Genomic DNA, 13,111 nt, shown 5'->3' with positions numbered 1-13,111 from the left:
TGTGAAGAAAAGCGTATCTGTTTTAGCCCCATCTATCTTAGGCACGGAAACCTTGAAACACAGGACTGAAAGGGCCCCCAAAACATACTAAGCTCAGTTCTGCTTCATTATGAGCAATCACATCATATTTTTCCTGTTGTGTATTTACCAAATCTAATTTTACAACACAGAATCATAGAATCTTAGAAAGGTTTGGGTTGGAAGGGACCTTTATAAGTCATCTAGCCCAGTCTCCCTGCAGTGAGCAGGGACATCTTCAACTACACCAGGTTGCTGACATCTACAGCTCTTTCTTCTGCTACTTCCACTTGGTGGCTGCTCGAGAGCCTCAGTTAACTGTGAGCTGGGACATTCCAGCCTGAGAGATTTGCAGCCACCCAGGTGATGCTTGGTTCATCCTAACCTTGGAGCTGAGATGGTTTTTCTCCTTTTCCGGGATTTATTCCCTGCCCTGGAGCACCAAAGCCAGACTGCTGCGACCAGCTTTCCCAGCCCCCACCATCCACTCTGATGGCTGAACATAGACCTCATCCCACTCCTGGAAACCTTTCTGTTAACAGCAATAATGCAGGGCTGGTAATGGAAACCTTTATCCCTGTTTCCGTGCTGATCCCACGTACCGTGAGCTTCACGCGCCGTGTAAGCCGCAGGTATGATGCCAGGGCTATTGACATCCTTCAGTACTTTACAGTTCAAGCCCGGTCCCTAAGCCCTGGTTCATAAAAGCACTGAAGTGCTTACTCAGAGTCCAGCACATCTGTAAGTACTTTGCTGAATTAGAGCCTTATTAATCTTCCTGCATTTAAAATAACTTTTTATTACATTTTAAAAATAAATGGGCATGTACCATTTCTTCATGTTTGGGATTTTTTTGAACATTGATTTTAATGCTCTGCTGGCTTGGCTGGCTATCCCTCCCTCCAGCAAGCAGCTGCTCACTCTAAACCGGGGAGCAAACTCCCTCTCGTAGTGCTGATGCCACCGGGAAGGAGCTCCCAGTTATCTGCAATTCCCACTTCCATGGGGAGACCAACAAAACGTCCCCGAGGAGTCACTCCGAGCCACCCCGAATCCGAGACCGCAAGGCATTTTGAGTTGAAAAATAACGGATGCAGCTGTGGGTATACACTTCTCAATTAAACCAGTGGATTTGGGGAAAAAAAGCCAGCCAAGCGTTGCTTGCACCAGTCGCAAAAGGAATTTTTGGAGCTGGAGGAAATAGCGGTGCTGGGATTTGGGGCTGCAGTCTGTGCGGGACGGGGAGCCGTGCGGTGTACAGTAAAGCTGCGCCCTGCTCCTGGCTCCGCTTCGTTAGTCAAAAATTAAAAAATTAAAAGCAGATATCCAGTGCTGGGAGCAGTAGGTCCTTGGAAATGGCAATGAGGAAACCCACGCTTTGGGAAGAAAGCCCCGGTGAGGCTTGAAACCCAATTTGTGGGGCTGGGGCTGAGCCTCCCTCTTGGCTTGCCAGGCTAAAACTCCCTGCGGGGAGATGCAGAGCGGAGAGGCTGTGCGTATACAAATGAAGCATGTTTTCAAGGAAAAAAATAAGGCAACAACCCAAGAGGCAGGGCTTATCTCACAGTCTCCTGCCACAGGTACGCAGTGGGCAGGTGCCTCCTCAACCTGGTGCAGCTCACCCGCCTCCTATGAGTCCACGAGGTGCAAATATTCCCCCGTCAGTCCCGCTGGGCTCTTTTTTCCCAGGCCCGTGCATTTATTTTTCAGCAATGCAAACCAGTGCATTTTCCATATTTCCTTTTTTTTTTCCAGCAATGCAAACCAGTGCACTTTCTGTATTTTTTTTTTCAGTAATGCAACTCAGTGCATTTCCTGTATGTAGTTACTTCTGCACTTCTGTATCTTGATACAGTAAACGTGCTGGTTTGCATCAGAAAAAAAATGTGCAGGCTTGGCAGCAGTGTGCCCTGGTTGCTAAGAAGGCCAATGGGATCCTGGGGTGCATCAAGAGGAGTGTGGCCAGCAGGTCGAGGGAGGTTCTCCTCCTCCTCTAATCTGCCCTGGTGAGACCCCATCTGCAGTGCTGTGTCCAGTTCTGGGCTCCCCAGTTCAAGAAAGATGAGGAACTACTGGAGAGAGTCCAGCGGAGGGCTACGAGGATGGTGAAGGGACTGGAGCATCTCTGCTATGAGGAGAGGCTGAGGGAGCTGGGCTTGTTCAGCCTGGAGAAGAGAAGGCTGAGAGGGGACCTTAGAAATGCCTGTAAATATCTGCAGGGTGGGTGTCAGGAGGATGGGGCCAGACTCTTTCCAGTAGTGCCCAGCAACAGGACAAGGGGCAACGGGCACAAACTGAAGCAGAGGAAGTTCCAGCTGAAGATGAGGAAGAACCCTCTGAGGGTGACGGAGCCCTGGCCCAGGCTGCCCAGGGAGGTTGTGGAGTCTCCCTCTCTGGAGATATTCCAGACCCGCCTGGACAAGATCCTGTGCAGCCTGCTCTGGGTGACCCTGCTTCGGCAGGGGGTTGGGCTGGGTGACCCACAGAGGTCCCTGCCAACCCCCACCATTCTGTGATTCTGTGAAGGGTGCAGAGCCTTGCACTACTGAGACCCACCGTGCAAACCTCTGCACAATTTTTGCCCATTCGCCATGAAGCGAAGCTTTTTCTCATTAGAAAATGAAAAAGTGGCAAAATAGATCAGATCCTGAATGTCTTTCCTCATCCTGCCATCCCTGCGCGGGGCTGGGGGAGCAGCAGAAGATGCCATAAATCCAGCCACGTTAACGGGAGGTTTGACTTATGGCAAGCCCAGCTGAGCCGAGCGGTTGGGGAGCGTTTTTCGGACGAGTATGGGAGTTTGTTTACGCCGTGCAAAAGCTCTTGCTTTCGGGGGAGAAATGGGAGAAGTAGAAGAGAAGGCAGCCAGGAGGTTTGTTTTTCACACTTTTCAGGGCCGTATTTGTTTTCTTCGACAGTGACTTACAGCCCAGCTTTCTTTTCTATTTTGTTAGGGCAATAAAGAAGATAAATCTGTAATAATTCAGCTCTCTGTCTTTAATAAAATCTTGTCTTCTTCACACAGCCCCTGGGAAGATCTCCATTTTGCAGCCCTGCGAGATTGGCTGGGTTTTTTCATTTCACCTCTTCACCAGAAACGGCAGAAAAATAACATTACTGGGAAAATTAATAGCTAAATACAATTTCAGGCAGAGGGAAAGTTTTCTGCAGGAGGAGCAGGACTCGATCCTGCATCCGACGGTGCGGGCCCGGGGGATGTTTTTCGGGGAAGGCCAGGAGCAGCGTGGCAGCTGCTGCAATTATTTTTGTCTTTGTTAACGGGCTCCCGGCTTGGAGACCTCAAACAGCAGCTAATGAGAATTTCCATCCTCAATGCGCGGTGATGTTGAGCTAATCTTGGTCGGATTTGTGCCTTGGTCGGGTACTGAGGAGAAAGGACATGAGGCTGGGGGAGTGCTGGGGCAGACACCGAGGCAGTGACAGGCTGGGGGAAAGTCCTCGGAAGTTGCTGCAAAAAGTTTGGGGTTTGGGTTTTTTTCAAACCCCGCCGCCTTCTAGGGAATCACAGAATGACAGAATGGTAGGGGTTGGAAGGGACCTCTGTGGGTCACACAGTCCAACCCTCCTGCCGAAGCAGGGTCACCCAGAGCAGGCTGCACAGGACTGCTTCCAGGTGGGGTTTGAATATCTCCAGAGAAGGAGACTCCACAGCCTCCCTGGGCAGCCTGTTCCAGTGCTCCGTCACCCTCAGAGGGAAGAAGTTCTTCCTCATCTTCAGCTGGAACTTCCTCTGCTTCAGTTTGTGCCCGTTGCCCCTTGTCCTGTTGCTGGGCACCACTGAAAAGAGCTTGGCCCCATCCTCCTGACACCCACCCTGCAGATATTTATAAGCATTTCTAAGGTCCCCTCTCAGCCTTCTCTTCTCCAGGCTGAACAAGCCCAGCTCCCTCAGCCTCTCCTCGTAGCAGAGATGCTCCAGTCCCTTCACCATCCTCGTAGCCCTCCGCTGGACTCTCTCCAGTAGCTCCTCATCTTTCTTGAACTGGGGAGCCCAGAACTGGACACAGTACTGCAGATGGGGCCTCCCCAGGGCAGAGTAGAGGGGCAGGAGAACCTCCCTCGACCTGCTGGCCACACTCCTCTTGATGCACCCCAGGATCCCATCGGCCTTCTTGGCAGCCAGGGCACACTGCTGGCTCATGGTCACCCTGTCGTCCACCAGCACTCCCAGGTCCCTCTCCGCAGAGCTGCTCTCCAGCAGGTCAGCCCCAGCCTGTACTGGTGCCTGGGGTTGTTCCTCCCCAGGCGCAGGACCCTGCCCTTGCTCTTGTTGAACTTCATCAGGTTCCTCTGCTCCCAACTCTCCAGCCTGTCCAGGTCTCACTGAATGGCAGCACAGCCTGCCGATGTATCAGCCACTCCTCCCAGGTTTGTGTCACCAGCAAACTTGCTGAGGACATACTCTGTCCCTTCATCCAGGTCATTGATGAAGAAGTTGAATAAGACTGGGCTGAGTACTGACCCCTGAGGGACACCACTAGTTACCGGCCTCCCACCAGACTCAGCGCCACTGATGATGACCCTCTGAGCTCTGCCATTCAGCCAGTTCTCTATCCACCTCACTGACCACCCATGCAGCTCACAGTTCCTGAATTTCCCTATGAGGATCTTACGGGAGACCATGTCAAAAGCCTTGCTGAAGTTGAGGTAGGCAACATCCACGGCTCTTCCCTCATCTATCCAGCCAGTCATGTCATCGTAGAAAGCTATCAGATTGGTCAGGCATGATTTCCCCTTGGTGAATTCATGCTGACTGCTCTTGATAATCTTCTTTTCCTCCACTTGCTTAATGGTGACCTCTCAGCTCGCCTTTGCATTGCACAAGGCCTTGGTGTCCAGGCACGTGCCCCTAGATGCCTGCTTGCCCACCAATTTTTTTGACATAATTACTTGTTTCATCCAAATTTGTCAGAAATCAAGTGAAAATCTGTTTGTGCTTGAGGGCTGAGGGGGGTGGGCTTTCAGGGAGGGACCATGGGCTCAGGAATACCGCTGTCACCCACTTTCATTCCAGACTTATTCCTTTTTGTTTTTTTCTGAAATGAAGCTTTTTGAAGGAATAAAGCAGCCCTGGTGCAGCTTTGGAGGGACCTGCGACCCTGGGGATGGCAGTCGCGCCTGGAGAGATGAACAGGAGCATCAAAAAGCACCAGCTTTGTGAAGCCCTTCCCGAAGAACCAAGGTGGGAGGGCTTTTCTGCAGCCTCAGAAGATGACACCAGAGGGCAGAGGCTGGAAGCTGGCCTCTACAGCTCCTTCCTCATTGAGGGATGAGAGACCCGAGAGCCGCTGTTCCTTGGCCACAAGCGCAGAAGCTGATGGTGGCCCCGTCGCTGGAGACTGCTGGAGGCTGCGGGGAAGGCATAGGAGGTGGGTGGTGGTCTGGAGCCTCCTCTTTCCGGGGTAGGAGGTGGCCTAGGAGGTGCCTGGGGGGAATCCAGAGCACCACAGTGATCTAGAGCCACGGGGAGGTGTGTTGGTCTCTCCTCCCAAGTAACCAGCGATAGGACGAGAGGCAATGGCTTCAAGTTGCATCAGGGGAGGTTCAGATTGGATATTAGGAACAATTTCTTTACTGAAAGAGTGGTCAGGCCTTGGACCAGGGTGCCCAGGGCAGTGGTGGAGTCCCCATCCCTGGAGGGGCTCAAAAACTGTGTAAATGTGGCACTTCAGGGCATGGTTTAGCAGCCATGGTGGTGTTGGGTTGATGGTTGGACTTGATGGTCTTAGAGGTCTTTTGCAATCTTAATGATTCTGTGATTCTATGATTGAGAGCCATCCCCCCAGCTCCAGCAGCCCAGAACCACCCTCCTGGGCAGGAGGTGGCCTGCAGCCCCTGGAGATGATCCAGAACCTGGAGGTGATCTAGAACCTCTGGCCCAGGCAGGACCAGACCCTCAGGTGATCTAGAACCAGCCCCATCCCACCCCCCTCCCCAGGTCTAGACCCCCCTGGGGGCAGGAGGGGATCCAGTCCCTCAGGTGATCTAGAACCCCGCATGGTGATCCAGTCCACCAGGTGATCTGGAACTCAGCGCCCCCACCCCCCCCCCCGCACGCGTGCCGTCTGACCCCGCCCCCTGCTCCTCCCCCCGTACCCCCCCCGCTGCTCCCGCCGGAGCGCGGCCCCTTTAAGAGCGGCCCCGTCCCTTTTACTCTATGTTTACATAACACAGCGCGGCCGTACCACTCGCGGCCGGGGGGGGTGCAACGTTGCGCGGAAAGGGGCGGAGCGCAGCCGCGCGGAGCCCCGCCCCCGGCCGACACGCCCCCCTCGCAGGCGCTGAACGGGCACGGAGGGGGCGCGTCCGGGCAGGGGGGGGAGGAGTGAAGCGGTGGCGTCCTCCCGCCCTCTGCCGCGGCGAGTTGGTACGTCCCCCCTCGGCGCTCCTCCCCCCCCGCCGCGGGTGTAGTGGCCGTTGCCCGGCGGCCGGCGGCTCAGTGCGGGGCGCAGCGCAGCGCGGAGCCCGCTCGGGTCTGGCTGCCGCGGCGGGTGGGACGGCAGCGGCGGGTCCCTGCGCGGCGGCCCCATGTTTTCCCCCAGCCAGGAGGAGCACTGCGCGCCTAACAAGGAGCCCGTCAAGTACGGGGAGCTGGTGGTGCTGGGGTGAGCGCTGCGGCGGGGCGCCGGGGGCGGAAAGAGAAAACTTGGCGGGGCGAGCCCCCGGCCCGGTCCCTGCGCCGGCGGGGGCTGAGGGGGCGCGCGCTCAGCGCGGCTGAGGGCCGGCGGGGGAGAGGGCTGGGGGGGGGGGGGGAGTGCTGCTGTGCGGGTTCCTGAGGGAAATGTTTATTTTTCTGCGCTTGGTAGGGAGCTGGAAATAATCCGCTTGGCGTTACGTTCTTGCCCTGCTGGTAGAGCTCGGACGCCGTAGAAGCAAACGGAGGGGAGAAGCGTCTGAGCCGCGCTTGCCGAGCGACCTCGCGAACCTGGCCAGAAATGCTTGGTTTTGGTAGTTTGAGATGTAGGAGCGTGTGGCTGGTGGAATAATCCCCAGGCTGAAATACGATGTGAAGGTTTCGAGCCGGCCGCGAAGCAGAGCGGTTGCAGCCTGGCTGCGTTATTCAGCCTCCCCCGGAGTCTGTTACAGATTTGCTGCAAGGTCGTAGAAAACCTTATCCTGCTTTGTTAGGGGATTTGGGTTGTTTTGGTCAAGCCTTTTCGCACAGGGCTGCGCTCCCCTCTGCAGAAGAGCTGTTTGGATCTCCGGGAGCAGAAGAAAAGAGCAGTCAGGACTGCGTGCTCCCGCGTCCGACGCCGTACCATTTTTCCTTAAGGGATGCTAAATGCTCCTTATCACGAGACTGGGTCAAGATACAGTTACCATGGAATAAAATTCAGCTGTTACCGTGAACGTGGCGTCACTGGCACTTGAAAGACTTGAATTTAAGTTGGGTAACTTGATTTGGGGGAAATATCCGTATCAAACTAAATTTAATAAAGAAAGGTTCTTGCTGTTTCAGTCGTGGAGAGGGAAGGTAACCTTAGCTGTGCAACACTGTCTCTGACAATAAAGTCGTAGTATAATGTGGAATCTTTAATTAAATTAGCGTGCATACATTGATGTTGTGCTGCAGAGGCTTTCTCTGCACAGCTGGAAGCGTTTTGCTTTCTGTTGCTCTACTATTTTTAGCAGCAGTTGAAAGTACAGAACTATGAAATGTTTTGGCTCTGATCTTAACTTAGCCAATTCTGGTGTGCTTTTCCTTTAATATGGAAACGCGTTCATCTCAGCTTATCGGCTCTGCCAGAGGTCTTGGTCGTCACTGCTGTTTGCTGAAACATGCCAATAAAATTTAAATAAACTTTATGAGACCGAGTTTAGTTTTTATCTGAGTATCAGCTGCTCTCTAGAATTACTGAGGTTATATCTTTTGGGTGTTATATGTACTAAGAAAGCAAACAAATCCTCTTGTCCTTGTAGTAGAAGAATCGTGAACAAGAAGCCTGCAAACAGGCAGCTGAGTCTCTCTGGTCAGTATGTCTCAGCAGGCCATGCCGGAACTGCAGGGCATTGCCTGTCACAGCTTACCAACACAATGTGCTTGGTGGATGTGGTGGAGAAGTAGGCAGACGTGATGGCAGCAGTCCAGGAAATGCCATGACTTCAGTAACGACATCTTCCATTTTTGGGCTGAAGATTGGGGTTTTAAGATCCATTTGACACTTTAGGAGCTCATTACTGCGTTTCCCATCAGAGATGTCTTAAATGTTGTATCTAGTGGCATAAATAATACAAACATATTTCTCCTTTTTTTTGGTGACTCAGCATTTGTGATTAGGAACTCTTGGAACAGCTTAAGCATCTGTTCAGTATTCTAAAAAAAATTCTTAATACCTGTTTTGTATTAAAATCTTGTAACCTGAAGTTCCTTTTAAATAAGAATGACAATGTAAACCTGCTCTCCTCCCTGTAGGGAAACTGAGACCTGTAGACCGGCAGAAGTGTAGCATCGCAGGTCTTGTTACAACTGATTAAAATTGATAGAGTGACCTCACATCTAGATTTACAAAAAAAAAAAGTTGTTCTGAGACACGGTGTGTTGGTTTGTGTTTTTTTTTAAAAAAAAAGGCATTGATTGCAATGTTGATGAATAGCTTATGTCTTGAGGTGTAAGACTTTTAAATTAGGTGGTAAAAAAGATGGTTAACAAAGGAACTGGCATACCTGGCAGACTGCTGAGAGTTCTGTTTTTGACATTACAAAACTTTCCCTTTAATACTGCGAAGACAGAGTAAGAGCAGAAGATAAAGTGGGGTTGTTCTATACTTGACCTTTAAATCAAGGGAAAGGTGTTCTGGCAGTAGGTAGTTCTCCCACCAGAACATGTACCTTTATCGTCCCCAATAGTTGTGACTGCTTGTCTGCACGTTAATGTGATCCAAGGGTAAAGCCTAAGGCATTTGAAGTCAGTCGTTGCAGCAAATACATTTCTAATAACCTTCTGCAGGTAGTCTGTTACATATTTTCCGTCAGTGATGTGGCAGTGCATGTTTGGGTAAGATTTTGTCGAGGTTTACATAATCAATGTTGTAGTGAATAAAGACAGTTTATGTAAATCAAGCCAGACAGGTCAAGATGGCTGGTAAAGAGGAGATCATCTGCTTGTGTGCATCTGCTCGTAGCATCAGCTGTGCATAAAAGGCTGTGGATTTCTTGGTGAAGCAGAAACATTCATAATCTGATTTTTTTTTGGGGGGGGAAGCTTTATTTGAAGTCCCGTCCAAGTAATGGCGCATTGTATATTTCTTGGAACGTGGGGCTGGAGCGAGTTTTGAGGGAGATACACTCTATTCAGGTCCTTATTACTACATTCAGTAAGGGTATTAATACGTTGCCTTTGTTTGACTTGTCTGGTGGCTGGTTAGCGATACAGGGCGACTTCCAGTTAAGAACTGTGCTGGGGGAAGCAAATACAACCCCATGAGGTGTATGTCCTGTCCCCCTCCTCCCAGTAGCCCTGGGGTACCTTGGGAAGGGCCTGGTGCCCTTCAATTGCTTGTCACTTGGGAGTGTGTAAATGTATCTTTGTAGACTTTCTTAATGTTTAATGATGTCAATGGGTGGCTTTAACTTCTCGGAGAAGTCACTTGATTGAAATGATGTGAGTTGAAGGAGGAATACCAAGGAAGCGTAAGTTTTAGTCAATGGCTGAGTCAACTGCGGTGAAAGGGTTTTGTACCTGACATTAGATACTTTCAACATGGTGTGTTGCAACCAGTTCTGAGGTGTTTTGGATGGGCTTTCTAGTAGGGGTGTGTGTGTGTAAGGGTAATATTTCTTGCTAACCAAAGACTTCCATTAGCTACTCTGAATTAGCAAGGAGGCACAGACTGGTGCGTCCTCAGCTGGGGAAGACTTTGTCTTACAGACTTAATGGGTTTTGCAAATCTAGTAATTTTTTTTATCTAACTAGACAAAACTAAAGGTTGTTGTTACAATGGTCACTTTGAAATCACTGTCACCATTGTATGTATAAATTTTCCAGAGTGAACCATTAAAATAAATGAGTCGGTTAACTTACAGGCTGCAGTGCCCAAAGGAGCCCCTGTGAATTGTTATGTGAGCTTTGTTTAATGTGGACCGTTGGATATGCTTGAATAAACAGGCTGTAGTTCTGCTTAAATGTAGCCTTTTGAAAAAACAGAATAAAATTCTCATTTATGTTTACAGTGATGAATTCTACAGTAACCTTTGGGAAGTTGTTCTGATTAATGGACTACTTTATACTTTGAGCAGATTTAGATTTTGAAACGTCTTTTTGTGTTGATCTGAAGGGACCTCCATTTTCAGACTTCTGTTTCTTATACAAGGTGTTCTCTGACAGATCAGTTGCTCCTTAACCAGTACCTCCTTAATGAGCTCAGTAAAGTTCCTGAAGTGTTTCCTACTTTTAAACACATTTCCAGTATTTAACTTACCTGTTTGGCTTTTCATGGAACTCTTTTGTTAATCTCTTGCTGTGCAGTTCAGGAGGAAGCTGATGGGAGTTTTCCAGTAGTGTTGACAAATACAGATGCAGTATGGTGCCTGTGCTTGTCCTTGATAGCTGTTTGCATCTGTTCCAGGACTGAAGGCAGAGGGAGGGTTGTCCTGGCTATGGCATTAAACTGGGGATGTGTGTTGCCTTTATATGGATTTGCTGCTTAAACAAAGCTCCAGCTTGATATCGATGATTCTGTAACTTTCTGCCCTGTATGGTATAGATATATTGGTGAAACTGCTTAGGTGACTCAGGTTCTGCTTTTGAGCCTTATTTAAAAATGTACTTTAGGCGTCACTGAAAGGAGTGCCTGTAGCAAATAGTAGTAGCCACCCGTTAAATACGTTCAAGGTCATGATTCTCTCTGAGTATCATTTGCTTCAACAGTCATAGCTGGAAGGCTGCTGTTCTGGAGAAACTGATTTGTTTTTTTATTTGATATTGACAGTGGCTTCTTGAAGGCTTTTGTGTCTTGTGCGTAGTTTATGATGGATCTTATGTGCTGCCTATTGCGAACACGTGATCAGTGCCAGTTCAGAGCTTGCAAGTAGATTAATCAAACACCAGAAGAATTGTGTCTGGGTAGAACATTAACTGCAATGTAGAAAAAAATTAGTAGAAAGGGTTGTATTTGAGGAAAGATATGTGGGTTTTACAGTGAGTGCTTGTGTATGTCTGGATAGAGCAAAGGTTTTGCTTTGTTTAAGTTAAGAAAGAAAACATAGCTGAGTTGGATCTCTGCAACTATCCTGTTTGTATCCAGTGGTAGACTTTATTCACAGCATCTCAATACCGATGTAAAATCAGAGAGCAGAAACTTCAAACTCTTGAAGCTAAAATCTATATTTGTTGGAAGAAAATCAGAGCATCAAACATCTGCATGTTTAATGCTTGTTATAGAAAGAAAGCTGAGTGCATTCTGTGAGTTAAATTGTAATCCCCTGGGCACATACAGGCAGTAGGTTATACTTGTATAAGTGGAAGACTTTATTTTTTTTCTTAAAATATGGAAAACGGACTGTTTACTCTGAGTAAACAAGTCTGAGAAGTGCAAGACTTTGTTGCCTTGGACTGATGCAGTTCTCATGTAGAACCAAATAGCTGCCCGTTTCCTATCTTGTCAGAATCAGGGATGCATAGTTTTCCATTTTCAGCTGAAATTTGTAAATGAGTAGATACCGTGAGTGTCCACTTGGTTCTACTTTAAAATATGTATACAAACCTAGAAATTACTTTCTAGGCTATTAAGATTTGTTTGTTGTTTCTGAAAGCAGCATCTTGCTTAAGCTGTTTCATAGTTCATCTTAATAGCAGGCTGTTTTTCCACTGTGATTACAAGGTTGCTTGAGAACAGATTTTTCCTGAGAAGTCAAACTTTTTATTATGCAGTTCAAACTAAATTAGGGCTGGTTTATACTCCTTTATTACGGAGTTTATATTGCACTCTAACTTGGTCAGTCCTTATTCCTCAGTAGTGATAGTATGCATCAACTTGATACTTGGAGAAGGTGCAACCTTGTTTTCCTGGACGCTTAAGCTGGTGAGAAGCTGTGTGAGCATAGCGTGGCCCTGAGCCTGAGCTAGCACGAAGGTAGGGTTTGTTAGTTCAGAGTACTAGCAGGGACATTTTATGACTGTTTGCAAAATACTGTAGGCATGCCTGTAGGCAACAGCTGTTTAGGTAGGCTGAAGCAGCCGTTGTCTTGTGCTGTTTTTCTTCTTGGTGTTGTCTGCACGTTTTGGTTCCGAATTTGTCCTGCGTATCCGTGATGAGTATGGGTATGAAACCTTCCAAAGGTGACTCCTCTAGCATGTTGTATGGTTGCAGTCTTACTTTGCGTTTAGCAGAAGTGCTTCTGATGATGTCGTCTAGAGTTGTGTTTGGTTACTCTGCACTTTCAGGCTTACGGCTTATTTGTGCTGTGGTCAGCAAGGCAAGTGAAGTAGAGGAGGATTCAGTCTGAGCTCCCAGCTTGAAGCAGAAACTCTGGTTGTTTTCCAGGTGTACTTGGTGCTGTCAAATCCTGTTCTGCTTACAGTGTCTGATACCCTAAATCTCATTTGTGTTGAGGATGCTTTTCCTTCTATCAACAAATATCCTTATGTTTGTTCTCGTTCTGTCCCAAGGTCACTACTGAAAAGCTTGCATGTGACTTGTCACAAGCTTAAACCTGGAGGGACAGGAATGGGGATGCTGGCATAGAGAACGTGCCTGCTTCCAGAGACTTGTAAGGCAATGCTTTTCGTTTTGTTTGATTTATGAATATACCACTAAATGATGCCCTCACATTTTTCGCTTTTATCACTCGCATATGCTAATACTGTGTAGAAGGGGTCCTGCTTTTCTTTCAGATGACTTGTTTCCTTCTTGACAAGATGCAGTTCAGAATTTTATGCCACCCTTACCCTTGCCTCATATTTTTTGGACATCTGCTGGTGTAGCTTGGTGCAGGTTAGTACTGGGTCTTCAGATCATAGCATCATTTGCATACTTTAGGGGGCCAGTTCGTAACTTCTCTGGCAAACTGTAAGTAGCATCTGGGGTTAGACTGTTTTGATCCTATTACTCGGTGGCCTAGAATAGGCCTCAGT

General features: G+C 48.6%; 1 protein-coding gene across 1 annotated transcript in view; it reads left to right on the top strand.

Annotated features, from left to right (window-relative positions):
* The first annotated feature begins 6,494 nt into the window (after nucleotides 1–6,494).
* PELI2 (pellino E3 ubiquitin protein ligase family member 2) overlaps nucleotides 6,495–13,111 on the top strand; it is a 77,832-nt gene continuing 71,215 nt past the window's right edge. The window contains exon 1 of the mRNA XM_075427049.1: nucleotides 6,495–6,644. Coding sequence (XP_075283164.1) covers nucleotides 6,568–6,644 — 77 coding nt within the window. The 5' untranslated portion in view covers nucleotides 6,495–6,567. The remainder of the gene's footprint in view (nucleotides 6,645–13,111) is intronic.

This window comes from Opisthocomus hoazin, chromosome 7 (genome assembly GCF_030867145.1).
Source record: "Opisthocomus hoazin isolate bOpiHoa1 chromosome 7, bOpiHoa1.hap1, whole genome shotgun sequence".
In the NCBI taxonomy this organism is placed as follows: Eukaryota; Metazoa; Chordata; class Aves; order Opisthocomiformes; family Opisthocomidae; genus Opisthocomus; species Opisthocomus hoazin.
Note: the sequence above shows the minus strand (reverse complement) of the source record. Positions and strands in the feature narration are given on the sequence as shown.